At 48.1% G+C, this 27956-nt stretch overlaps 1 protein-coding gene across 2 annotated transcripts in view; it reads left to right on the forward strand.

The window, feature by feature from the left end:
- Nucleotides 1-27460, forward strand: part of Dhx35 (DEAH-box helicase 35) — a 64088-nt gene extending 36628 nt beyond the window's left edge. For both annotated transcript variants that reach the window (XM_021192165.1, XM_021192162.2), the window contains exons 12-22: nucleotides 1857-2067; nucleotides 5083-5207; nucleotides 6820-6874; nucleotides 10578-10673; nucleotides 12391-12485; nucleotides 12961-13038; nucleotides 14191-14320; nucleotides 16956-17037; nucleotides 19404-19475; nucleotides 21615-21726; nucleotides 26329-27460. In XM_021192165.1, the coding sequence (XP_021047824.1) occupies nucleotides 1857-2067; nucleotides 5083-5207; nucleotides 6820-6874; nucleotides 10578-10673; nucleotides 12391-12485; nucleotides 12961-13038; nucleotides 14191-14320; nucleotides 16956-17037; nucleotides 19404-19475; nucleotides 21615-21726; nucleotides 26329-26373 (1101 nt within the window). In that variant the 3' untranslated portion in view covers nucleotides 26374-27460. The remainder of the gene's footprint in view (nucleotides 1-1856; nucleotides 2068-5082; nucleotides 5208-6819; nucleotides 6875-10577; nucleotides 10674-12390; nucleotides 12486-12960; nucleotides 13039-14190; nucleotides 14321-16955; nucleotides 17038-19403; nucleotides 19476-21614; nucleotides 21727-26328) is intronic.
- The last annotated feature ends 496 nt before the right edge of the window (nucleotides 27461-27956 follow it).

Raw genomic sequence — 27956 nt, forward strand, 5'->3', positions numbered from 1 at the left:
GTGGAGGTCGGAGGAAAACCTTTCTGAGGCAGGTTGTTTGTTGCTGTGTCTGCAAGGCTAGCCGGCCCACAAACGCTGGGGCTCCCCTCTCTGCCTCCTCTCACTGTGGGGGGACTCGCATTATAGACACATGCTCCCCCTGCCTGGCTTTATGTGGGTTCTGGAGATTCAGGGCACATACACAGCTAGCATTTTACATACGCAGTTTTATTGTTTTAATTGAAGTGAACTTCGCTAAACAGGACCTTTCTTTCAAATCTTAGGTCCATGTTTCTATGCAGTAGATCTGAAAGTCCTTAGTAGATAATGTACTGTATTTTTAACCCACTCCTGCTCAGAAGGGCCACGCCTGCTCAGAAGGGCCACTCCACTAAGTAATTGTCAGAGCAGGCCACCTCTTGTAGCTTTTCTTTGTCTGCCAAATAGTTTTCACAGCACATTATTACCTTATCCTCAGAGACTGTCATGGTAGATTATGTTCAGTCAGAACTAGATAAAGTTACTAACCATGGTTCCTAAAGCATTTGTTAGGCGTATCAGTTTGCCCTTAAAGCCAGTTTTAAATCAGCGAAATCTTTAGCCTTGAAATTAGGTTGAGGACAGGTGTGGTGGCGAGAAGCATTGGATGGGAGGAACCAGGTGCCTGATTTCTGCCTCCCTACCCCTTGTCCTTTCCCCTAGAGGAGGTGTACAGGAGGGGTGGCTCAGAGTGCAGTAGCTGAGGGACGGTCTGGGTCTGAGGACCCATTCCCAACTTAAGGTCACTTGGTAGGGAGCAATCCAAACTCGCTCAGTCACACAAGAACTGCTGTCAGCCAGGCTGCAGGCCTGGCTTCCGCCGTGCTTGCTGTGGGCCTTGCCCTAAGTTATTTAGCTTCAGATTTCCTAGCTGTCCAACATTCATAATTAAAATATTTTTCTTACATTTATTTATGTGGGGTGGGGGCAGGGCACGTATGTGTCATGTGCACACATGGAGGTGAGAGTGCACATACAGGAGTCAGTTCTTTCCTTCTAGCATGTGGATCTCAGGGATTGAAGTCAGATCCTCAGGCTTGGCAGCAGACCTTACCCACTGAGCCATCTGACCTGCTTCCGCAATAGCTTTTAGAGATAAAAGTAGGAGGATTTTCAAAAAATGATTTAGGTTGAATGTAAAGGTTGAAAAAAGTGTGTGCATCTTATATACATGTCTCCAGCTACGTTAAACCTGGCAGGGGCAGCTGGCAGGTAGCCAGAGACTTGACTGGCGCACACTAGCTGGGCCCTCTCTGTCTCCAAGCCCCTTGAACAGTGGCTGTGTTGGTAATGTCTCCTTCCTCTGTGGTGCCGCTTTCTGGTCTGAAGGGTTGGCCAGTTCCTGTCAGTAGGTCTGAATTCATGTTCATGTTTTAGTGATAGTGTCTCTGGGCAGCCAGTGTGAAGGGGAAGCTTTGTTATACTATATAATGTATAATGTATAACATGTAGCATATAATGACACAGCATATACTCTTATGTCTACCCCAGGTTGTGCCTTTTCCCTGGCACCTGTTGCTCTCTGAAGTTATCTGCTCGTTAGGAAACAGACATTATTGAACTTCCCATGTGCTCGGTGACTAGAGCTTCTAGTCTCTTTGTGTTTGAATCCCCCTCGAGAACCCTGGGGGAAGCAGTGGTCATACTATGTGCATGAGAAAGCAGTGCTTGGGGAAGCTGTGCAAGGTTATAGAACTGGAACATTTCCAGCCAGTGTACTGGTTGGTCTTAACGCTCCTGCCTGGTAGTAGGATGTTTGAAATAGTAGTATGTCTTTAGGATTTTTAAACTTACTTAAAGTGGAAAGAACCAATTAATTTTCTTTCTCTTTTGGGTAGGTGATTGTGGCCACCAATGTGGCAGAGACTTCTATCACAATCAGTGGCATCGTGTATGTGATTGACTGTGGCTTTATGAAGCTGCGAGCCTACAACCCCAGGACAGCTATTGAATGCTTAGTGGTGGTACCAGTGTCTCAGGCGTCAGCCAATCAGCGGGCAGGACGTGGTGGGCGCAACCGCTCGGGAAAGTGTTACCGCCTTTATACAGGTATATACGGTGTTTCTTAGCAACTTTGGATTTTCTTAGAGTAACCTGGGCTTTGGATCCCAGGGCAGACATTTGTCCCTCCTGGCAGAACTCACTGTCAAATCCAGCTCTCCTTCCCAGGCCCCCACCACTTCCTTCCTTCTTTGCTAGGACTCCCCAGCTGGCTCAGTGAACCATCTCCTGCCTGCCACCTCCATTCTAACCTGATGTTGGGCCTTGTGTCAGACCCCTGAGCACAGACTTGTGCATCAAGCATTGTCCTTCTGCTTAGTGGGCTGTGTTCTTACAGCTCCTGAACCCAGTGGCACCACCCATCAGGTGCCCGCTCGCCTTTGCAGAGTTCTCCTGAGAATCATTCATGGATGGCAAATAGTTGGCTCAGTTCTGTATCACAAGCCATGCTAGCTTCTGAGGGCACAGAGTGAAATTCTGGTAGACAGTCCTGGCTTTTAACGAGCTTTCCTCTCAGCCTGCTAATGTTGGTAGGCACGGGTACCATGATGGTCCAGAGCTGCTGTTTGTCTGTTTGTCTGTTTGTCTGTCTCTTTCATTGGGACTGGTACTGAGACATCCACCACCCCCATCACCCACGCCCACGGAGCTCACCTTCCTCCCTTCCTAGTGTGCAGATGGAGTTCCAAGTCATTAGTGTCCTCCTGTGTCCAGCACCCACCTACGCTGTCTTTCCATTCCTCCTTTATTTACGCTGTTTCTCTTTGGCCCTAGGGATTAGTGGGGCTGGACATAAGTGTGTGGGTAGACTTGAGACATGAAGGGGAACCTTTAATTCTTTGAGGAATTGCAGAGTTGTAGGTATAGTAATTGTGTGTTTAACTTTTTAAGGAATTAATTATTTTCGAGGCATGATTTCTCTGTGGAGCTCAGGCTGGTCTCAGCCTCACGGATCTCCCTACGGTTGCCTTTCAAGGTCTGGGATGTAAAGACAGGCACCACCATTCTCAGCAATAGTTTTAGTTTTAGGTAATCTTATTTTGTGTGTTGTGCCTGCATGTCTGTCCGTGCAGCACATGTGTGCCTGGTGCTGAGGTGTTCCGAAGAGTGTTACTGGAGTAGGAATTACAGATGATTCTTAGACGGCATGTGGGTGCTGTGAGCTGAACCTGGTGCCTCTGCAGGTGCTCTTAACCACTGAGCCATCTTCCAGCTCTAACTCAGACGATTTTTTAAAGTGTAAATGGACATCGGCATTTCGTGTCAAAGAAGTCATGTGATAAGATACGGACTGAAGCTGGGCAAGTGGATCTTGGTGGAAGGTCACTGAGCCCTTAGTTGTAGCTGCTTTAGCAAGGGCGTGGTTGGGAAGGGCCAGGGACAGTAAGCAGCGGTTGGTGCCCACCCTTCAGATTCCCAGTGGAGTCTTCAGAGCCTGCAGCTCTTCTTTACTCAGATAGTTTGGTGTTTCAGAACTTTCCAAGGCTTTTCCTTAGCTCCTCTGCTCTCACTCCTACTCTGCCTGGTTCTCAGCTACTCTGTTCTTAGACATGTGATCTGCTTCCTGCTTTGCCATGCATACCGCTGATGTCTTGGGCTTGTCTGTCTTTACATCTTCTCAGTGAGGCCGGCCTTTCAGCTAGTGACTTGTTTCTGCCTTGGCCAGTGGTGTGCCTGGGGAATGTGGTTGTCCTGGCAACAGTACAGTAACCACAAAGATCCTCCTGATACTCTTGGCAGCTCCTGTGTGGCTTTTCTCAGTTTCTGCTCACCTCCTCCCTGAGCCTCCCATGGTCCATGGCAGGGGCATATGTCCCTGTTGGGCCTGTTTTTTTGGTCTTGATTCAGGTCCTTCCTACGTCTAAAGTCCCCAGGGGCATTGCATGAGGCTTCTGCCCCTCTTGACCTATGCCCCTGGCTCTGGGGCCTTTGCAGCTTCCCTGTGTCATCACATCTTTGTCTCTGAGCATCAACACCTGCTTCTCTCAGCATCTTCTCAGTGGGGCCAGCCTCTCAGCTAATGACTTGTTTCTGCCTTGGTCAGTGGTGTGCCTGGGGAATGTGGTTGTCCTGGCAACAGTACAGTAACCACAATGTTCTTAAAGCTGAAGAACTTCTTTCCTGTTGTTGCTTGCCATCTAGAACCTTCCTGCTAGACCCATGTATTTGGCAATTTATGTTACACAGTCCAGAATATTGGTTGTCTGTTTTCTCAGGAAAATCTTTCTAAGGTTCTTACAGATAGTAGTGTTTCTCCAGGAGACTTGGCTGAGTTCATTTTCCTCTCTAGTTAACTGCAACCTTCTGGTCTAAATGGGGACTGCGTGATGCTTGTGTCTGAGGAGGGTGTGCATCTGTACAGTGATCAGTACAGTGGTGACTTAGGTGGGAGGGTTTGGCGTGTAATCCATAGGCTTTCTGAATACACACAGAAAGTGATTTCATTCTCCCCCCCTCTGATCTGGTTTTCATAAAGTCCTCCCCTGACTCTCTCCTTCCCCTCCTCCCCCATCTCTGTGCCTTGGGGTGCTTCTTCTGTTTGAGGTCACCTTTTGTTCCTGTGGGACATGCAAGTACAGGATTCTGGGTGTGACTCTGCATTTGGCTCCTTGATGTAAAAGCCAGGTTTGTATGAGTTTTGCTCTCTGTGATTAGATCCTTCATCAGATTCTAGGGCAGTTTTGGTGATTTATTTTTACATTTTTCTTTGCTTATTTTGCTGTTCTTGCTTCCTTGAAGTGCTCTGCCTTATGCAGAGTGAACAGTAACTGGGCCTGAGAGTAATTACCCAAATGCTTGCTACTTTCGTTTTTGCTGACAAAAGCATTTGAAAAGCAACATTTGGAAGTAAAGGAAAGTGCTTTTGTAAAGGGGTATTGTTCAACTCTATACTTTTGAAGTAGAATGGTCCTTCCTAAATGTAAAAATAACTTTGTGTCATAATGTTGTACATCTGGTCTCAGAATCTCAGAGCTCTTTTTCCAGGTAGAGAAGATGGACTCTGCTGATGTACAGGTGCATTTGAGTGTCACATTTGATCTGTTTCTGATTTCCTATCCTTAGAGGAAGCCTTTGACCAGTTACCTCAGTCCACCGTCCCTGAGATGCAGCGCAGCAATTTGGCTCCCGTCATCCTGCAGCTGAAAGCCCTAGGGATAGACAATGTCCTCAGGTTCCACTTCATGTCTGTAAGTCCTGCTTCTGGCTGAGGGGCTCATGTGGGTATGGTGGAAGGACATTGGTCAAGTATGCCACCTTTCTTCCTCAAGCCCCTGAAACACCGTATGCCGCTTGGTCCTATCCAGGTGTGGGGCAAACTGGCATCCTGGTGATCCAGAATTCTTCCTCTGTAGCTCCTGTCCTTTGTCCTTGGAAAAGACAAGTCAGTGGGTAGCTAGCTACAGGATAGCTTGACCAGTGCTCAGAGAGACAAGGAGGGTGGGGAGTCAGGACATAGTCTGTGACTGGGCCTGGCTGTAGAGTTCCAAGGCTTGGGAGGGACCCTGTGGCCCACGGTATCTGTGATGATTTCCTAAGGCAAGTTATAGGAGGAGAATCATTAGTCTTCTGTAGGCTCTGATGCGTGGCTGCCTGGCTCTTCTAGGCTTCCCGCACCAGCATGCAAGGCCCGGCCTGCCTGCTCAGATGAAATAGTGAGTAAGTGGGTAAGGTGCTACAGCCATTGTTCTTATAGAGGTTTTTTTTTTTTGTTTTGTTTTGTTTTTTAAGTTTATTGGTCACTTTATAGTTCATATAAAAATGTAAGCTTATTTGTCTGTCAATATTTGTTAGTAATTCCCATAAGTCTGCTGTTGAATAGTAAAGTTTGACTTCACTCGAATGCCATGTTTTTGGCAAATATAAATACATGCCATCTGCCCACTTATAGAAAAGCTGACTTCTTTGTAGTCTGACATTAGCTCGGGATTGTGTAGTGATCCCAAGTGCGTACCCTGGAGCTTCTGTGAGTACGAGAGACAGAACAGGACCACGTGCCCACAGGGTCTCAGGTGCACCAGTGTGCTGCTTCGCTGTCCGTTACTTTCTCACATCTCCAGATTTGCAGTGATTCCTTGGCTCTCCTGAGGGGTAGGTCCCACAGGGTAACGTCTATGTAGTCAGTCACCAAACCTTTTAAAGATTTGACTTCGTTCTTTGGTACACTACAACTAAAAGCAAGGACTTAGTTTAGCCTCTGACCCTGCCGTCAAGTGCTCTGAAGCCGTCTTCAAAGCTTCCTCTGTGAAGCCGAGTTAAATCACTCTCGATGCTTAAAGTGCTTGCTGTGCTGCAGATTCGGGAGGCAAGGCAGTTCAGTCTGGAAAGGTGCTCATCTTGTCAGCGGGCTAACTAGGGAGAGTCCCTTGAAGGCTCTACTGACGTTTGACAGCCGTGTGCTCAGTGAGGGCTTTGGAGGGAAGGAAAGGGGCGTCAGTGCACCCATCACAGCACACAGTGTGAGCCTGCTGCCCTTTGCAGCATCCGTGTCGGCCGGGGCGATAGAAGCTGGTCCTTCCTCTACCTGTGCTGTGCTGTAGGGTCTGCAGCTCCAGGTACAGAAGGCTGAGAGCAGCTTAGGGAAGTGAAGAGGTAGTTAAAGTAGGGGCTGTCCCTGCCGAGGGAGGAGAGGAGTAGGAGGGGAGGGGGCAGCTGCAGAGGCGCTGCCCAGGAAGCTTCAGAGGTGGGAGGCACATGTCAGGGTACCAGCAGTGCAGAGACTGGGCGGCTGGAGTGGGAGAGAGCGAGAGTGAGCCAGTACGGTCGGAGAAACTAATGGGGGGCCTTTGATGTGTTTCACAGCCTCCGCCAGCACAGTCGATGGTTCAAGCCTTGGAGCTGCTCTATGCTCTCGGAGGTAAGCCTGTTTCTCCTGTGTTCACCTATATGATAATGGGTAGCTGGACTTAAATTAGCATTCTTCAAGTCTTTAAGAATGGGATTGGTCCTCCCCATGTGTATAATAAACTCTTTGGTGACATTTACTCTATTGAAAATGAAATTAGACAAAAGTAGCTCATGGCCTGTCTTAGGGTTACTGCTGTGAGGAGACACCATGACCATGGCAACTCCTTTTTTTTTCTTTTTTAAATTTTATTTTATTTATATGATTACATTGTAGTTGACTTCAGACACACCAGAAGAGGGCCTCAGATCCCATTACAGATGGTTGTGAGCCACCATGTGGTTGCTGGGAATTGAACTCAGGACTTCTGGAAGAGCAGTCAGTACTATTAACCACTGAGCCATCTCTCCAGCCCATGACCATGGCAACTCTTAGAAAGGAAAATGTTTAACTGGGTCTGGCTTACAGTTCAGAGGTTTTACCCATTGTCATCATGGTGGGAAGCATGGTGGCACATGAGGCACCTGAGGTGCTGGTGAGGCAGCTGAGAGTTCTACATCTGGATCTACAGGCAGCAGGAAGAGAGTGCACTACTGGGCCTAGCTGGAGCGCCCGAAACCTCAAAGTCCACCCCACAGTGACACACTAACAAGGCCACACCTCCTAATTAGTGCCACTCTATAGGCCTATAGGGGCCATTTTCAATTACCACCACATGGCCAATGTGATAACTTATAAAGCGTGGCAGAAGCTGTAGATGGCCATCACCAGGAACTGGGCAGGCAGCAGCAGTACTGTTCGGGCGTGGGCACTCCGCTGTGCAGGAAGCCCCTGTGGTTCATTTGAAAACACAGTATGTGTCTTAAGTTGGAGAAAATGGTGTCGGCTCAGCAGATATCATGTCTTTTGTGAGTGGTAGCCTCTTGGGATGTTCTGTAAGTATCGAGTTTGTCAGTAAGTTTTAGTGGAGGTTTTGCCCTGAGTATTTTAAAAATAGCTTTATTGAGGCATATACCATGCAGTTCACTCCTTTACAGTTTTCTGTTCAAGGGCTTCTGTTGTCATAGGGTTGTGCTGTCTTTAGTACAATCCAGTTTTAGAATATTTTCATTGTTCCGAAATGTCTCTCTTTGTGCTTACTCTCCTGTCCTCCTCGGCCCCGGGCCACCACTAAGCTGCTGACTCTGGCTCTGCCTAGTTGAGACATTGCCTAGAAGTGGACTCTTGGGTTGTCTCTGGTGGACTGCTTCTTTCCGTAGCTCTTTCTAAGGTTACTCATGGAGCACTTGTTCAATGGAGCATTTATTTTTTCCTGCTGAGTAATATCCCAGAGTATGGACATACTACATAGTGATTTTCTGTTCGTTAGATGGTGGGTGTTGTGAATTGCTTCTTTTTGGCTAGTATCAGTAACACTGCTGTGACTATCAGCATGTGGGGTTTGGTGGCTATCCTCCTGCCCCACCCCCACTTCCTCTACATTTGATGTTGTCTGTCTTGAGCACAGCTGACCTAGTGGATATGAAATGGTGCCTGGTAGTTTTGATTTGCATGTCTTTGATGACTTACAATATTGAGAACCTTTCTGCTTGTTTGCAAGTCAGTGTGCAAAGCTAGTTAGTGTCTCTCTAGCTAGTCTCTCTGTACCTATAGATGAGAATCTCCTTCTAGGGCTCCCTTCAGATACCAGAAATCTAGGGATGATCACTCCTGTGTAAAATGGCATGGCATTTGCACATAACCCACATATCCTCTCATACACTTTAAGCTATCTTTAGGTTTCTTATGCCTGTCACAGTGTAAACACCATGCCGTTGGTTATTATTCTGTAGTGTTTAGGGAACTGTGACAGTAGAGACTGTGTGTGATTGTTCAGACAGTTGCTTTTCTCATATATTTCACACAGCACTTGGTTGACTGTAAGGGTATGGAATCCATAGGCAGGGAGATGGACTGTATAGTGCCCAGCAGTATGTCAATTCAGCTTGCATACTGGCATCTGCTGTGTCTACTCCTGAGTTGGAGTTCTTTGCATGCTCTGCTTACAGTTCTCCTGTGTGATCATAAGTACTGGAGACTTAAATATTGGAGGTGTCGTGTGCAGTCACAGTCGTGTGCAGTCACAGTTCGCACCTTGTTGCTTTTCCTCTGCCTCTTGTGTTGTGTCTTCATGTCTAAGGACACACTGATTTGGGTCTGGGGTCCTGGTTCAGGGGAAGCGTGTGCTTGGTGTGTCCGAGGCCTTGAGTGCAGCCCCTGACATCCCAAGCACCAGCAGCAGCCCGACAAGCAAAGGGAAGCAGCACTGCTGACTCCTTACCTCTGACTCACAGGCTTGAGTCTGTGATTTGTTCTGCCGCGTGTGTGTGCGCGCGTGTGTACACGTGTGTGTGTGTGTGTGTGTGTGCGCGCGCGTGCGCGTGTGCGTGTGCATGCACGTGCATGTGTGCGTGTGTACACGTGTGTGTGTACACGTGTGTGTGCGTGTGTGTGTGCGTGCGTGTGCATGCATGTGCGTGTGTGTGTGTGCATGTGCATGCGTGTGCGTGTGTGTACGTATGTGTGTGTGCGCGCGCGTGTGTGCGTGCGTGTGTGCATGCGCGCGTGTGTGTATACATGTGTGTGTGCGTGTGCGTGTGTGTGTATGTGTGTGTATGTGTGTAGGGAGGGAGGGAAAGGGAGAGATGGAGGGACCCATTTTTATTTGTGATATTTACATTTCTTTCTCTGTGAAGGAATCATCAGTTGTGGCTATAAAATTTCTCCACCAATGAGAGAGATGTTAAGCTTGGGACATAACATCGACCTGTAGTGTGTGTCTTGTTAGGGTTTTGACCCCAGCTCTCAGCATATGACAGGGCTGTGTGAACTGAGGAGCAGGGGATGTTGATTCCGTGTTGTCTGTCCTCTGCAGTGGTTGTTCTGAAAGTCATACAGCAGGCAGACCGTCCTCACTGATGTAAACATTCTGGAGGGTGTTGGGGATGCCCCGATTTAAAAACAATTGTATTGGACCAGAAAGGACTTAACTTTTCTGGCTCTTCCCAAGCGTTTGGAGCACTTATTTGGATTGGTGAAACTATCGTCTGTATCTTGGGGTTCTTGGGACTCTTGTGCCACTGATGGTGCTTGGTAGAGAGGCCTGTGGGAAAGGTGGAGGTGGTGGGGGAAGTGCTGAGAAGATGGAGCAGTCTGTCTACTTCAAGGGGGAGAGGGTCACGGTCAGAGTTCAGATTCTGAGTGTTCAGCCCTGTGATTGCTCATGTGGTGTGAGGATGCTGGACTTTTGAGGCCCATCAGGTCCTAGCTATGGAGTGAGATCCAGAAGGTGAGAAAGCAGGCCCGGGTTGTGGGGACTGAGGAGAGCAGTGAGTGGTCTGTAGTGACCGCTGCTGCTGGAGGCAGACAGAGGCTGCATCCGTGCTTCCAGCTCTCAACCCCACAGAGGGCCCCACAGAGGGCAGATTCTGTGGAGCATTCTGTGGGGAAGAGAGGCAACAGGAGAAGTGCAGGCTGCTGCCTGTATCGAAGTCCTTGACTAGAGTTCCTTAAAAGCATCATTTAAAACTGGGGTTGAGCTCGGCACTGGCTTCCCCTTTTCATGTGCAGCCTGTGTCAGGCTGCGCTCAGGAGCAGTGAGTCATCTTTTCTTCTCCCAGCTACTGCTCGTCTGCAGCACAGTGGTGCAGCCTCCTGACTTCTGTTCTGCTCGCAGGTCTGGACAAAGACTGTCACCTAACTGAGCCGCTTGGCATGAGAATTGCAGAGTTTCCTCTGAACCCCATGTTTGCCAAGATGCTGCTGGAATCAGGTGGGTGGAGCCTGGCAGCTCCTTTTGACTTTATGTTGGTTTCTCTGAATTCTGTGTACCCAGGGAGGAGGGATCAATCATGATTTAAAAGTGGCAACAGCGATGAAGTGCTTGTTTTTGACTAACGATGAAACGTGTATGTTTATAAGAGACAGTGTGATGTTTGATACTTGTATAGTGAAAAGCTTCAGTTAAGGTAATTAGCACATCTAGTACGTTATGGATTTTCTTATAGCAATTGGAACTATACACTGTACTGTGGTTGCCATAGTGTCAGATCACTACAACTCACTCCTCCAGCCTGAAACTGTGTCCCTGAAGCAACATCTTCCATCTTTATCGCCCATCCTCCTACCAGCCTGGATCAGCTCCTTTCTACTCTGTACCCACGAGTTACCGAACTGCACAGTGTGTGCCCCGTGCCTGGCCTAACACACTCCACTGCCATCCATGATGTCTCGGACGACAGGATTTACTTTTTTAAAGCTCATGCAAAGGTTACACCACATGTATCATGTCGTCCTTATCCATCCCTCCACTGACGCACATGAGGCTGCTTCCGCATTTTTGTTCACTGCAGTGGGCACCAGAGTGTGGGTCACTCCCGCGTACCAACTTCAGTTCTTTTGGGTTTACCCAGAGCAAGGTTTCTGGATCATGTGGCCACTCTGTTTTAGGTTCCCGAGGAACATCCATGTATTTTCCAAAGTGGCTGTGGTAACTGCCAAGACACCATCACACCACGTGCCACAGCGGCTGCGTGACAGCACTTTCTGTCATGCAGTATACCTGGAATACCCTGGTTCCAGTTTCCTTGCAGAGGTTTTTGAGTTAGGGAAAGGTCTGTTTCTTTACTTACAAACATCTTGACAATACAGAATCTGTTTCTCTTTCTGGGAAAGGTGCTATTCATATTTTAAGTTTTTGTCTAACTATTACATCAAGTGGTAGTTTATGAAGGCATGTTTCAGAACCAGTGAGGTGAACGTTAGCAGTGAGGGGGCCACCTTCCCTGAGAATCAGATTCTAAGTGCAGCAAGAGCAGAATCCCCCATGCCTCAGGCAGGGAGCTGTGGGGAGCCAATAGGAGCTGTGGGGAGCCAATAGGAGCTGTGGGGAGCCAATAGGAGCTGTGGGGAGCCAATAGGAGTGCAGTGCTTGGTCTGGTGTCCTGTTGGTGCAATGTTACAGAGTCTGTCCTCAAGAGGCAGTAGCAGCAACAGCAGCAGCTCTGGATGTTGTCCCGGCCACCCCGAGCTTCAGGCTTCCCAGAGTAGAGCAGTACTTGGGGGGCCGGCCAGCTACCCTACAGGTGGGCTGGGGGCAACAGGACAGCTGGAGGAACACAGACAGCCCTGCGCTTCCTCCCCTTTCCCTCGGGGCTTCACTTGGACTCCAGCTGTCCACATAGAGGACAGGGAGCAGGCATGTCGTTGATCAGTCCTTGGTGACAGGCCAGTGTGGCCTCATCCTGGCTGGCATCAAGAGCCCTCAGCCTTAGCACTGCAGGGAGGAATCCTCAGTTGAGACACGTGGCGCCATCCGTGTAAGGACTGTAAGGACTTATGTATGAGAGACTTGAAAAAAAGAACTATAAAATATGACCTTATTTGACTTGTATAGTGGAAATATGACTACAAGGAATGCACTGGAGAATGCCCTTCTCTCTCTCCTGTGGGTGCGTTGTCTGTTTGCAAACATAGTTTTCATGTTTTAGGGAACTTCGGCTGTTCTCAGGAGGTCCTGAGTATCGCCGCCATGATGCAGATCCAGAATGTCTTTGTGTTCCCCTCAAACCAGAAGTCTCAGGCAGTAAGTCCAGCTCTCCCCGAGCTCTTCACACTGTTCTCTTGCACATTCTTGTCAGAACTCAGTTAGAAACTGCTGAAGACAGTTGTGTAAAAGAGCCAAGCTTGCACTTGAGTGAGTATGCTGTGTCTCATGGGAAGTACTTCTCGAGCATGGTTACATACCTTCCTGTCACCGCAGAGGCAGAGCCTGTCACCCACACCCAAGTGTGGCTGTAGCTCTGAAGTTAATGTGTCTGTGTCTTTGCCATATGTTGGTGTCTGTATCTCCTCAACCCCAGGTAACAAGTGGCATTATTCAGGAACTTCTCCCCAGAAAGAATTCAAGGGTGGGTTTGAAAGGAGCTCAGGAGGTGGTGAACAGTGTGTGGTTGTAGGACTTGAGAGGTCAAGCTGTCAGCCCTCCTGCAGTGTGCCAGGTCCCTCAGCACAACAGGGTCATGGAAGTCGGCTTCTGAATGGAACTTTATTCTTCACAGACTCGAGTGCACCGGAAATTTGCTGTGGAAGAGGGTGACCATCTCACCATGCTCAATGTGTATGAAGCGTTTATCAAAGTAAGCACAGCCACCCTCGGGGACGCACGCACGCACGCACGCACGCACGCACGCACTCTGATGACCTAGGAGCAAGGTCAGAGGGTAGTTCACACACACATGGCCAAGAGACCCCCCCTGCTTTCCAGGTAGGTAGGTCACCAGCCTCCCACTGGAAATTCCAGTCTCCAGCTACTGGAGAGGCTAAGGGAGGTTTCCTTTCTCAAGTGGCTGACAGCCCAGCCTCCCAGTGCCTCCCACTCACTGTGCTTGGAAGGAAGGGCGCATCTGAATGGGAAGTCCCGCCAGGACGGACTGAGAGCCACTGCTGTGTGGGCTGAGTCTTCAGAGTCCTCCCAGGGTCCCCGACAGCATGGCCAGTGAGGCTTGTGTGCACCCCTTGGGCAGCCGCTCAGTCCCACAGTAGCATAGCGCATCTCAAACAAGAGAAATAGCACGGCTGGTTCTACGAGACTTGAGGGTGGTAGCAGCTAAAGGAGATACAGACTGGGTCAAGTAAAATCCAGGATACAGGCACAGTGTGCTTTTCCAAGGCGGAGCGCCAAACAGCGGGTGCGTCTGCAGATGTGCTTCGTGGAAAAATCCTATGTGAAGTACGTTTTTAAAATGTTATTTAAACATTTAATTAAAAACATGTAATTAATAACACATTTAAAAAATTTTATTTGAAAAACTTCTCTCCATGGCTTAGAATATAATTTTAGAGTTACATTGCTCTGCAGAAATTTAAAACAAGATGTTATCATTGGACTCAAGAAGATAGAAAGTTAAGCATCATTGGTAGAAAAAAAATCCTAGTTTGAGTACAGATCAGGATTTGAAAATGATTTCTGCACGTGTTGTAGTTTAATAAGATGAGAGGGAAAGTTAACAGACTGGCCAAGGGGCCGGGGAGGCAGAGCTGACCGTGCTGTGCTGTGCGCAGATTGGCCTCTGCTTGCCCCTCTGTTCTTACTGCTTGGAAATGTGGAGAGTGGCGTCACGGAGCAGCAGACAGATTGCTTGGTTGTTTCCATCTGCTCTAGATATAGAGGTTGGGCAGGTCCCATCAAACCAGAAAGAGGGGAAGAGAAAGGATTTGTGCTGATGGTACTGCCTCAGCTGTGTCTGTGTCTGACATGGCGAATGACTCCTCTGTATGGCCTTTTGCAGCACAACAAGAGCTCACAGTGGTGCCAGGAGCATTTCCTGAACTACAAGGGTCTTGTCAGAGCTGCCACTGTGAGAGACCAGTTGAAAAAGCTCCTCGTCAAATTCCAGGTGCCCAAGGTGTCCAGCGAAGGTGGGTGTGACCAGCCCCTGCCTGAGGCTCCCTTCCTTCCCCCCCCCCCGACCCCCAGTTCTGTCCAGTTGTGTTCTCAAGTTCTTTCGCTGGGCTGCTAGGAGGCCATGTGCCTGCAGCCTTTCCCATTCTGAGCTGCAGGCTGCTAGGAGGCTGTGCACCTTTTTTTAATTTTTATTTCTGTGGGCTGTTACTCCTTCCTCTGAATTTCTAAAGCTCATGAAAAAGCTTAAAAATTGTTAGCTCCCATATCATTGCACATATAGCTAATAAAATGATGGTTGTTGGAGAAAATGTACTTTTTTCTGGGACAGTGTCTCATGTCTCAGACCTCAAACTTATTATATAGCTGAGGATGGCCTTAAACTTCTGATCCTCTTGCTTCTGCAAGTGCTACTGTGTGTGTGTGTGTGTGTGTGTGTGTGTAGTGGGCACACAGAGTTGAGTCTTTTCTTTTGCCATGTACTGCACTCAGGTCTTAAGGCTTGCCTATAATTCCTTACTCTGAACCATCTTGACAGCCCTGAAAAATTACTTTTAAGTGGATGGTATTCTTAGGTATTACATGAAAACTGCATTTTCTTCTCAGGTGTGAGTGTTATTAAAGCAGACACTGCCACATGTTTAGCTAAGGCATTCACCAAAGGTAAGGTAGAACTGTGGCAGATGGCCTAGCATGGAGCATTGGTGGGGGAGCCATTTGTGGAGTCCACAGTGGGTTGGACCAGGTCAGGGTCTCTGTGTCCTATCTTTATCGTCCTTTGAGGTGGGGTTGAGGGTGTCCTTAGTTTACAGAGGAACCAGGAGGTCCTGGGAGGGGTCACATGACCTTCAGGGTGATACAGCTTTAGCCAGCATGGCCAGAGACCAGGAGCCTTCTAGGAAGTGGCACACTGAATTCATTTAGCACTCAAAGCCTCCTATTCCCCAGCACCTGTTGACATTTGCTGACAGCATCTGCTAGGCCAGGCAGTGTTCTCAGTGTGTCCTGTGTTCATTTGCATCGTGCTCAGCATTGTGGGAAATGCGTGCTACATTTATCTCCCATACAGAAGGCAAATAATGAGTAGGCTAAAGGTAGCCTTGAGAGTCAGGATCCAGGAAGTTCTGTTCCATTTTGCTTTTATACAAAGAACAAGTGAGTGAAAAGTGACAAAAACTTGATTCTCTCAGGCTTCATGCAGACAGGTAGACTGTGCCGTCAGGCTGGAGGGCCTTTTAGAAGTGATGTGTGGACACTTTGGTAACCACGCATGGGCGACAGTGGCAGGTAGCAGAAATAAATGCAGGGAAGGGGAAATCAGCAGGGCTTGCTCAGGGTGCCATGTCAGTGGACGAGCATCTGCCTAGGAGTCCTGTCACCTGGCAGGTGAATGACAACCTCTTCTTCCCCTGTCACTCTCACTGCCGGGGAGGCTGAGTTGGATCAAGTCTTCCCAATGAGAGGGATGGAGTGCTAAGGAGCAAGATGTTATGAAGCTGAGTCACAAAGTGTCATAATAAAGAGTTTTCACCCTTTATAAAGTGGCCCCTGAGAAGAAAGCAGGTGGTGTATGGGATTCTGAACAGCTGGAGAGAGATTGCATCTGGGTGGGTGGTGGGCTGAGAGCAGGCTTGAGGCTTAGCCGCTCTGCTAGGAACAGTATTGACAGGCCAAGCAATCACCCGCAAATCAGAATGCATCTAGGAGGTGAGAGAAGGTAGTGAGATGTATTTTCAGCAGTTATGTAATTAAAAACTAAGTGTATTTTTAAATGATTTTATTTGAGGCTATTTGGCAAGTGAACAAAGGATTAGAATATAAAATTCACCAAGAAGAAATAAAAACACACAAGTAGTAATTAAATTTATAAAAAATAAAAGAATATAGCCTTATTTTTGGCCAAAATGTGCTGGAAAGAATTCAGTAAAATGATTTTTTTTTTTATAAATTGTTGAGGATCCTGAAAGGCTGCCACCTATAGGGACATGTTTGCCCCTGTACTGTACTTCCCCAAGTATGTTATGTATCACTGAGAAAAGAATGGCTGTCACTGTGACTCTGTCTTGGCTTGAGTGAGTTAAAATGGCTCAGAATTGGTGAAGTAGGGGGTATTTTCAGTCATTAAAACGTAATTATCCCCTGCATGATAGTTAGAATTCATCTCATGGCTGTGAGCTAGTGAATGCAGATGCTTTATTCATGAAAGATGTGCTTGCTATAACAATAGAAATGTCAGTTAAAAAGGAACAGACTGTTTGGAAGTGGTGGAGAACTGCAGACTCTCTGGCAGCCAGAGACGGGGCAGTGCGCTTTCACGGTGTGTGTCCTAGGGAAGAAGGCATTTCTACAGTGTTCTGAGCTCACCAGCCATCAGTGGGGCAGCTTCTCGGGTCCAGTCCTCTGTGGCCTGGGATCGAAGAGGCCCTAGTTACAGAGCAGACCTGCCTTGTCCTTAGCTACTGCTGGGGGGAAGATGCCCCCTCAGATGCTGGCAGTCATTAGACATGGGAGGCACAGGGCCATGTTCAGAGGTGGGTTGCAGAGGGGAAGGGGAGCTGGGCCTAGATCCTGCACATCACAGCCCAGGGCCTGGCGTGTGGAATATGGGGCCAGTGCTGGGTCTCACCAGGCGTCTGTTGCTGCCTTGTGTAGGTGATCCGGATCCGGTCCTAAGGTGCATCGTGTCGGGGTTCTTTGCGAATGCAGCCCGGTTTCACTCCAGTGGAGCCTATCGGTAAGGAGACTCTGAGGTGACTTGGTGAAGGGGACAGCAAGCTGACCCTTGTGCAGAGATGAAAACCAAGCAGCTTTTAACTTACATCACGCCTGCTTCCTAGTGAGGCGGCTGCCCAGCTCTCGGCAGGCTCTCTGCTCGCTGGGAGTCTTATTCCTTAGGGTGTCCCTACACAGTGATGGTGTCGGTGACCGAGGCAGATGTACATTGCAGTGTGGGAATTGCCGTTAACTGATGTTTCTGGAGAAGCCATTTTTCCCAATGTGTTATTCTTCATCCTGTCCTCCATTTCTGTAGGATGCCAATAGTAGTTTTTACTGTAAAAACTACAGCATAGTTTAGTCTGTTTTTCTCCAGGCTGAATATCCTGGTTCTTGGAATTGTTACTTTAAGTTGGTTTCTTTGGTCCCTCTGGTTCATTGTGGTCATGTGACTTCTGCACCGTTCAAGGTGTAGCTGTCCCTGCACCCATTTCACAGGGTGGAATCCAGGGCCAGTTAAGTGCTCTACCACTAGACTTCACCCTAGCTATATTAAGTTTTCTTTCTCTTCCTGGGGTCTTACTTCTCACTGTGGCTGGCCTGGAACTTGTGATCCCCCTGCCTCAGTCCCCCCACTCTCAGGAGTTGAGATTATAGGTTTGTGGCATCAAGACTAGCCACTTTTTTTTGTCTTTAGCAAGTGAACGATCTAAAGGCTTTCTTCTATCTCCCTTTTGGATTTCATATATTATTTTGCTGTTAGCTTCCTCCCCTAACAAAAACGTTGTTTCTTGTATTTGAGGCCAGCTCAGATTCCTTTTTCTAGACACTATGGAATCTACTGAGCATTAAGGAAAAAAAATGTGTGTGTGTGTGTGTGTGTAAATGTTTTACCTACATGTATGTGTGCTTAGTGTCAATAGAGGCCAGAGGGTGTCAAGTCCCCTGGTCTCTTAGAAGATAAGCAGTGCTCTTAATCTCTGAGCCATCTCTCCATCCCCACTGAGTGAGCGTTTTTAGTTTTGGCAGTCACATCTGCCCCATCTTCCTGGTGTGGCACTGTGAACTTGGCAGCACAGCCTGTGGCCTCTCCGTGGTGTGCTCTGTTACTCCAGACCACATGCCCCAGTCATGACTCCCATGATGCTCTTGACCATTACACAAGCCCCGCTCGCACAAGGCTGAGCTCCTCCCCAGTGATGTTCCCGCTCACCATTTTGATTGTCCCTCTTTCTTGACGAGTGTCAACTATTTCTGTGTGGGTAACCTACAGTTATTTCATGGGCACCCTCAACGAAAGGTGCTCCGTTGGAGATTCCAGGTCAGTCATTCCTCTGAAGTGAATTTATTGCCAGCCCACTACCATTTGTCAGAGAGTGGGAGCCCAGATGCTGTCTTAGGGTGCTGGTGATGAGCCCATGTGAAATGACCATGTGAACTCAGTAGTGACATTCTAGTCTGCTAACTTTTATGATCTGTTCATAAAAGTAGCTGGCTGTTTACTTTTGAATCAGATTGAAACAAATATAATTTGGAATTAGAAGTAAGTATTCTACAGGAACTGGCCTGTGTGAGCTTACTGGGCTCACAATCTTAGCTCCTCAGGTTCCTTAGTGTTTAGTGTCTAACTTTGGGCAGTAGGGAAGTCTGTTAAAACTCAGAGTTTCTGTTGTGAAGGGATTATTTTGAAAGGGAACTGTAGAAGATAATTATTTTGAAGGAGAATCTATAGACGATAGTCAGGAAGGTAAGTAAATGTGGGTATTGCATTTTCTTCCTGTAGGGGCTAAGTGTCCATATCTGCTCCCCACTCCCATACTGAGGGTTAAGTCCAGACAAGCCCGTGCTCCTGAACTAACTCTGACACCGTCTTATTTTAGCAGGAGACAGGTCTTGCTATGTTGCCCAAGTTGCCCCCAGCCTGAACCGGAAATAGCTGACATTACATCTATGCCCCTCTGTGCTGGCCCAGTTCCTTATTTTGCATAATTCATTCTTGGCTTCTGAGGTGGTAGTGGTGGTGGGGGTGTGTCTAGAACAGTGGTTCTCAGGAGTCACACACCAGATAGCCTGCGTATCAGATATTTACATTATGATTCATAACAGTAGCAAAATTACAGTTGTGAAGTAACAACAAAAGTAATTTTTATGGTTGGGGGTCACCACAGCATGAGCAGCTGAGCTGAAGAATTGCAGGATTAGGAAGGTTGAGAACCACTGATCTAGAGAGTTGTGTCTTGTCCACAGAAAATTCTGTCTTCATACATTCGGGGGAGGGAGTTGTAGTAACACATTGTGGGAAAATACTGAAATGTGTACAGCGTTACAGGTTCTTACAGTAAGTGGATACAATGTGCTTCACACAGAATTCTTGTGTCTCACAAGGACTATCCGTGATGACCACGAACTACACATCCACCCTGCCTCCGTCCTCTATGCAGAGAAGCCACCCCGCTGGTAAGCCCCCCACTTGCTGGCAAGCCCCCCCACTGGGTAAGCCCCCCCTTGCTGGCAAGCCCCCCCACTGGTAAGCCCCCCCCAAGCTTGGCCCTGCTCATCTCTGGGTCCCCAAGCCTAGGCTTGCAGTACAGGTGCTCCCTCTGCGGTGTTGACTTTGGTGTGCTGGGTTGCCAGGGTTTGTGCTCTTGTGAAGGTAGACAGGCAGTCCTGCAGTTACTGCTGAGCTGCCTTCTGCTGTGCTCAGTAAAATATTCTTTTAAAAAAAAAATCTCCGTAAGTATTGATGATTACTTCCTCGGTCGTCCTCCCAACAAAATACTTTTGTTGGTGACAGAAGGATTGTGGGTTGGGGGCAACTTGTGCAGTTTGTCTTCTGCTAAAATAAAAAGTGTGACAAGGAGCAACAAAGGTGCTCACTGTGACCACAGACTGAAGGCTTCCTGCAGCAGGCACAGCATGCAGTGATGACTTAGAACCCAGCTGAAGTCTTATCTAACAGGCGAACAGATTGAAGTCCTGTAGGAAAAGCTTTTCTGAGGGGCTGTGGTATTGCAGTGTGTGTGCACTGTGTGCATTGCTGTGGGTTGGCACTGACGGTGCCGGGAAGCCAGGCTGTGTAGGTTCTCATGGAGAAGCTAACCTTGCTCTGGACCTGGTGACTGGCGTTTTTTAGGCAGGACTGAAAGATGTCCACGCCTAGGAAATAGGGTGGCATAGCTGTGACAACATGAAGGAGGTACCTGCCTTGGGGGCCTGGGAGTGAGCTGACAGTGGGAATGAGGTGGCCAGGGGTGGTTCCATCTGCAGTGCTGGCTGGGAAGGCGGGGCAAGTGCAGCAGCAGGAGACAGCACGGAGACTTTAAGGTGTTTTCACAGGTCACGCAGTTACACCTTCCCAGGTCCATGCTAGTTTCAGCCTGTATTTTACAAAAATTTAGATTGACAAAGGTTAGAAAATTTAAAGAGAGCAACACTTGGCTCTTTAGGAGCTGAAAGAACAGCACCCTGGGGGAAGGCAGGAGTGTGTGGGAAGTACAGTCTGGGATCGTGGGTGTCAGGACCTCATACCCTGCTCTGCAGGCAGCAGCCTCCCCCAGAACCGGCTCCCACCCCAGCCCTCCTCAGTCAGAACTGGGCTGAGGTGGGCGCGGGTGGGAGGGTGTTTAAACAAGCCCTAGCAGTGTTTCTGATGTATTGCAGTTGACCGAGCTGTAGCCAGTCAGATCTAGAAGCTTCCTAGGTGGAGTGTGACAGTGGTGCTGGCTTTACAACGGCTTCTCTGCTGCCTTGAGAGGATAGAAGTCCAGGGGGACCAAACTGCAGTGTGTGCCCCTTTCCTTTCTCCAGCTCCCTTTCCCTCCATCCCACTCCCATCTTCTCTCCTACCTCACTTCCCTCCCTTGCTTCTTCCCTCTCTCCTTCCCTCCCTTGCTGTGTTGGGGTTGAACCCCCAAGCCTTGAGCATGTTAGGTAACTTACATTCCCACCCTGCCTCTTCCTTCCACCAGCTCAGATTCCTTTACTGGTGTTTGAGAGACAAACTGTGTGGCTTTTATATTTATAGTTAATTCTTCCCATAGTTCAGAAACTAGTATTTACTCTACGGATTCCCGAGTCCAGGGCTTACAAAGCATGTTCCTTGCTCTTAGGTTTGTTACTGGCCCTAGTAACAAACTTTTAGGTATATATTTTTTCCTCTTTAAATGTAATTATGTACAGTGAAAGGTGGGTTTCGACAGACGTGCCAGCACCATGCCAAACTATATTTAAAATACTTTGATTGCTCTGGACAGTTATTGTCTGGATCTTTATAGTCATTTTCTAGTAACTTTCAGAACAGTCAAGCCTTTGAGTCCATTTCTGTACTTTCTAATTAAGTCGTTTAAGTTCTATTCAGAGTTCTGTAAGTGCAGGCCATGATCTAGAAAGTCCTTTGTGGATAACAGGAGAGCTCTGGAAATCATACAGGATGGAGAGTTGCCTCCGAGGCACACTGGCCTACAGCTTGGGTCAGCAGGTTGAGTGAGCAGCCACAGTGCCTGTGTAGAGCCGTGTGGAGTGCACAGATGAGTGGTGAGTGCAGAGACAGCTTGTGGGTCTTGTCATTGTGGGTCTCATGTTTATTCTCTGTTTTAGGGTTATCTACAATGAGGTAATACAGACCTCCAAGTATTACATGCGAGACGTGACCGCCATAGAATCTGCTTGGCTGCTGGAGCTGGCTCCCCACTTTTATCAACAAGGAACGGTAGGAATGGGTAGAGCATGGCCCCAGACAAGTGGCAGCCTCTTCATAGTCTCCAGTCTCTGGGTTCTTCAGCAGTCTCTAGGTTCTTCAGCAGTTCTCTAAGTCAATGCCAGCCCCTCCAGCCACTGTACCCAGGGAGGCACAGTCACCACTGCACCCCAGAACCTCTGAAGCCACCTCCACTGCCTTCACAGGGAAGTGCAGTTAAAAAACAAATCCTGCAACCCCATAAGAAAAGGCGTAGGGTGGTTGAAACCTGCTGTGTAGTCCGCTCCATGCTCCCCCTCCCCCCGCAGTGTTGGGTAACAGATTTAAGGTTTCTGGTTTTCATTCATTGCCCCAAAGTCCATGCCTCCTTCTCACATGACTCTATTCAAAGATGGCCAACAGTGCTTGAAAGACTGGGTGTGGCCAGGAACTGTTCAGTCTGTACTGCGCTCTTATTAATCAATTTAATCAGTTAATTAACTTAAGAAATTGAGTGAATTGCAATGGTAAGTTATTTAGTGTAATTATTAGTATGTGTGTGTGCATGTGGGGCTGGAAATTGAACTTAGTGATTACTGAAGCATGCTGCCTTGGAATTATCTTCTGTTAGTACATTTTAATCTTTGTTCCTTTTAAAAAATTATTTTACTGCTTTTCAAATTAATGAAAAAAATTTTTTTTAAAGTCCTGTAGTTTATTTCTTAATGGGCTTTGCTTCCTCATGGTTGATCTTGAATTAGTACCACACTGCTTAGCTGTACTGAGAAACCTACACCAGGTTGCTGGTTTTACCCAATGTCTTTTGTGCTTTGTTGGTCAGTCTCTTATTTCTGCACATGTTTATACTATACTTGGCAGGCTGTGGTTATTGTTTTTGAACAGTTAGTTGTGTCTTCCACAGGTTACAGAGTAGCTTCCTTTTGTCCTCTGTGGCTGTGTGGGTCCCTGCCTCAACACCTTCCTTTAGTGTGTCTTCAGCGCCACCTGTTGGTGAACACCCCTGGTCCTTGGTTATTTCAGGAGTACTCTTTGATTTTTATTTTTGAAGGCTAGTTTTCCTCTGCGGAATTCTTCCTTGAATGAATTTTGTTGCTGTTTCTCATCTCTTGCATCTGTGTGCAGTGTCTCTTGTCATCTTCTGGCCGTCCTGGGTTTGCGAGGGGTCTTGTTTCACCCCTGTAGCTGCTCCTGAGGTTTTCTTTTTCTCCTTTTCCAGCCATTTGACCTATGAGATATTTTTTTTCCTATATATTCTTCTCAGAGTTAACTGAACTTTCTAGATCTGTGAGCAGATGTTTATAATTATATTAAGGAAGCGTGGGTTTTTTTCCTTTAAATCTATATATTTTTTTTCTGCTCTAATCTTGACCCTCTGAAGCTCCAGTCACACAAACGTTCTACTCAGCACTTGTTTGTGTCTTATTCATCACAAAGGCTCTGGTCTCTTTTTCTGAACTTCACTTGGACAGTTTCTTAGGATTACTGGTTGGTTCTGCAGGGCCCCATTGGCTGTTAAGTCGTCTGAGGGGTCCTGGACACCTCACTTTTCTGTTCTCCCTGCTTTGTATTCGCTGTGTTCATTTATTATACTTACCTTTTTCTTCAGATCTTTGAATACACACATGCACACGCACACATGCGCGCACATGCTTTAGAAGTCACTCAACCCAGCATCACTGTCATTTCAGCCTTGATTGGGTTTTGGCTCGTCTCATAACCAGACACAAGCTTCTTTTGTATAGTAGTTTGTGTCTGTGTTTTATGTTAGCTGTTATAAGTACTATGTTAACAGAATCTGAGGTTTCTTTTCATAGATGATGTCAAGTTTTTTTCTTGCTAAGTTAGTTTATTGGCACATAACTGGATCTGTCAGCCTTGATCTTAGTCTTTAATGGGGCAGGTCTTAGCCATCCATGTAAGGCATAATCTTTTTCTTCCTCCTCCTCCTCCTCCTCCTCCTCTTCTTCTCCTTCCTTTCTTTTTTATTATCTGATCAAATTTCTAGGACTCTTGGTGATGTCTGTGCACTGGTCCATGACCAGTGTCCAGCTGTGTGCAGACCTCCAGCATATTCCTCCATTAATGGCTCTCTGCCACTCTTAGAAAGCCTTGGCCTACACATTTCAGCTTGGTGTTCAGCAAGAGACTGGCATAGCCTTATGTAATATTTGCTCTAATGTCCTACTTTGTGCATTTTTCAGCAACCTCAAACCCTCTTCTCTTCTGTGTTGTTTCCTATTTAGAATTTACTTCCATGTGCGAGACTTTAGAGAGTTAGGCAGGGACCTGGGATGTATGTAACAGTGTGTTAGTCAGGGTTCTCTAGAGGGACAGGACTGATGGAGGGAATGAATGAATCAGTGTGTGTCTGTCTGTCCATCCATCCATCCATCCATCCATCCAAAGGGGATTTATTAGAATGGCTTATAGGCTGTGGTCCAGCTAGTCTGGCAATGGCTTGCTACCAACAGAAGGTCCAAAAATCCAGTAGTTGCTTAGTCCACAAGGCTGAATATATGCCAGAATCCTGAAGAAGTAGGCTCTAAAGCCAGTGAAGGAATGGGCTTGCCAACAAGAGCAAGAGCAAGCAGGCAGAGCAAGTGTCCCCTTCCATATCCTTTCTACAGGCTACCAGCAGTGTGGCCCAGATTAAAGGTGGATTTTCCAACCTCAAAAGATCAGATTAAAAGTGGGTCTTCCCACTTCAAATGATTTAATTAAGAAAAATCCCTCACAGATATGCCCAGCTGCTTGGGTTTAGTTTGTTCTAGATGTAGTCAAGGTGAGGACAGAGACTAGCCATAACAGATACTCCCCTGTGTCCCCTTTTCAAGGACTCTGCCTGTGGGCTTGGGTACCAGTATGTGTCAGAGCACAGCTTAGCTTTGTATGCAGACCCTAGTGCCCAAAAGGAAAGGAGAAAGAGAGACCACGAGTCCTGTCTTCTTTGCTTTCCAGATGTTTGCTAAAAGTAGCTTCAGATGGTTTAGTACAGATTTTTTAGTCCAGCTGCTGTTTATAGCACAGGGAGATCTGAGTTCCATTTCTCCCTCAGGGCGACTGGGCTGCACAGTGAATCCAAGCTGAGATCGGTCTGATTGCTTTGTGTAAAATTTGGAAGAGTTCAGCCAGTCCTGCTGGTGTGCTCCTTTAGGTCCAATTGCTAGGGAAACTGAGGCAGGAGGTTTGTTTGAGCCCATAAGTTGGAGACTTCCCAGGAGGCCAAAGGAAGTCAGGCAGGCAGACTGTGAGTGGAGAGCAGGGCGGGAGGCTGCAGTTAGGCCCAGCCCAGCATTGCCCTGGCTTCCTTGAGGCTCCTGGAGGGTAGAAATGGCTGACAGACTGAGTTACTGTTCCTTCTCAGCTCAAAATTAATTTATTTAGGTTAAGGGGCAGACTGTTTCAGAACATGGAAAAAAATGACAGGGTCAGCGACCTGTCTGTCTCTTCTCTCAGACTTCTGCCGTTTAGTCCGTCACCAACACCGTGAAGAGAGTGTTGGGAAGAGCTGAGGCCTGTAGAAACCACCCAGAATGACAGCCTTGTTGTACGATGGGGTCCCTGAAGCTCCTTTGGGACAGCTTGGGATCTTTTCTGATTGAGGTCCAGAAGTAGAGCTGTTACCTCAGGGACTCTCCAGGTCCCCGGGGGCTGCCCATGCAGGGCAGGTCTGCTGTGCTGGACGCTTCAGGTGTCAGCATACTGGGCCTCCTGCACCTCCAGTGACTTTCTCTCACTTGTTTTCAAAGTTGCTTTCATGCTGTAGAGGCCTGGAATGACTCAAGTCAATTCTGTTTATACTTGGCGTTCTTTCCAGTGAAGTGTACGAAAACTGGCTCACAGGCAGATGGTGTCATTGCCCACCCTGGATAAGGCTCCACATGTCCAGGATTAGTTTAGGGTCATGTCTGGTGAAGGACTGAGAGGAAAGAATCCAGAGAAGCAGCGAACACATGGATTTGCCTCAGAGAGAGCGTCGTGAGCAGGGTGTAATCCCTGACTCACTGTGTGAGGACCTGTGCTCGCCTCTCCCAGGCACAAGTGTATAGAAAGCCTAGAGTCTGCCATTTCCTTAGACCGGGCCTGCCCCTCTGTCCGGGCATGCCGCCATTGGTGGTGTGCTGTTTTCTTTCAGGGCTGATAGTTCTCTGGGGAGCTATGAGGTCATGTGGGTATGCTAGGACATGGGGCTTGGGTCCTAGTGGTTGGGGGTGCAGCATCTTCTTGGGAAGAGTTCCTGAGTGCTAGCTTGGCTCAGCTTTGGGTCTGTGCCTCGCTGGATCACATTATTGATGGGTGTCAGGACCCCCTCAGTTGGTGAGGAGGTCCCTGAATAGAAGCTATGTTCATACATTCTGCCTCAAACACTTATTTGAGAACTTGTAGTAATTTGGCTTTATGATACAGAATTTTTATCCCCCAGTCCTGTCAACTGATGCCCATAGCAATGTAAGGAAGCTTCAAGTGCGTCTTCACTTGTCTCTTCTCCTGCAGTCTGGGCACAGCCTTCCTTGGGAAGGTGTGGGCCAGATAGGAGACTTGACTTGTGGGGGCTGGGCCGGAGCCTGCTTTCCCTGTCTCACCACCCCAGTGATGTTTCCTTTTCTCTTGCAGCACCTGTCCCTGAAAGCCAAAAGGGCCAAGGTCCAGGACCAGTGAGTGGAGCTCTCGGGATACAGTGTGGCATCCTTCCTTCGTGTTGTCCCTGGCACCAGCTCGGGTGGAACAGGCAGGCAGTCTCCGCTGTGGGCTGCACCCTGCTCATTAGCTCCCCTTTCTGCTCCCCTCAGCATTGACCATCCTCACTGCGCCCCAGAGGAGTCTGAGCACGGCCAGCATTCTGCTGTTCTGCGCGCCGGCCGAGCAGGAGGTGGCTGGGCCATGCACTGGGCCCAGTCCTCACTCTCAGCAGCCCGCATGCTACTCTAGCAGGCACAGTCCTGGTCCAGCTCTGTGGTGAGGAACATGAGCTGCTGAAGGCTACAGGCCTGTGTAGACAGGGCTCTCTTGGCCTCCTGTGTCTTGCCTGCTGTGGCCACAGTTGCTGACCACTGAGGTCGGCTGCTGCTATGTGCGTTAAGTATAAAAGGAAGTGCTGGGCATTTCCATCAAGATCCCCAGGGCTATGTGAGGGAGGCCCAGGGGCTTCCAACCGAATCAGCTTCTTCCTCCCCTCTGCCCGCGCGCCTGCCTGTCTGCAGTGGGAGACAGTGCAGTGACGGGGGCCACTTGGGTCTCAGCCCCTGCCTTTGCTAGTCACCTGCTTTGCAAGTGGGCTTCGCTTTCTCTCCGATCACGATGCCACACCCTGGGCCAGTGGCTGGGCGCCAGCGAACGTTCACCAACCTTGACCCATGGGGCTTTTCTTTAGCAGGAACTCACTACAGTTTAGACGCCCTAAACTTGTGTAGCTCAGGAACATAACTCTTATATATTTCTCTTTGTTCGTTCGCTTGCATTCTTGCAAGAACACAGGCAGCTCCCGGGCTCTGTTCCCACTGCACCAGGGTTGCCTTGCGGTGACAGCGATGGCACTTCAGCACACAGCAAGACAGACTCTCCNGTACTGTTTCAATGATGTTTATTTTAAAACNGTAGCTTGAAAGTTTATTTTTGTACTGGTCTTAGTTNGGATGTGTCACTTTTGGCACCAAACCTATGTCATTTTTATTTCCATTTTATAATGTGTAAATAGCTGTGGTAAGTTGTTAAACGTAGTAAATATTTCTACCTGAGGGGACATGTTTCTCCCGTCTGTGGATCTTGCGCTCCGTATTTTCAGATGGTCCAGTTAATTTTCGCAGGGGAGGCCTGGCAGTGGCTAAGGTGCTGCAGCTGGGGATGGGAAGCCCATGGGCACAGAGCCCCGGAATCCATGACTGTGTCTGAATGCTCTCAGACTGTATTAGAGCAAAGCGCGCGGCGTTGTTTGAAGGAAGAACCAACCGAAGAGGCTCTGATCTCACCAGCTGGGGGCTGCCGCTGTTTTATTACTGTCTGTCATTTGCATGTGCTGGCAAACCATAGGTGCACACAGGAGACACTTTTGGAGCCAGAGGTTAGCCTTGGGTCATTTCTCAGAAATGGCCCACCCTATTTTTGAGACATAGACTCTCACTGGAGTCTGGGGTTCACCCAGTCAGTGAGCTCCAGGGTCCCCCAGGTTCTGCCTCTTCAGTACTAGAATCACAGGTATGTGCCACCATACCTAGCTTTTTACATGGCTTTGTGGAATCAAACTC

Source organism: Mus pahari, chromosome 3 (genome assembly GCF_900095145.1).
Source record: "Mus pahari chromosome 3, PAHARI_EIJ_v1.1, whole genome shotgun sequence".
NCBI lineage: Eukaryota > Metazoa > Chordata > Mammalia > Rodentia > Muridae > Mus > Mus pahari.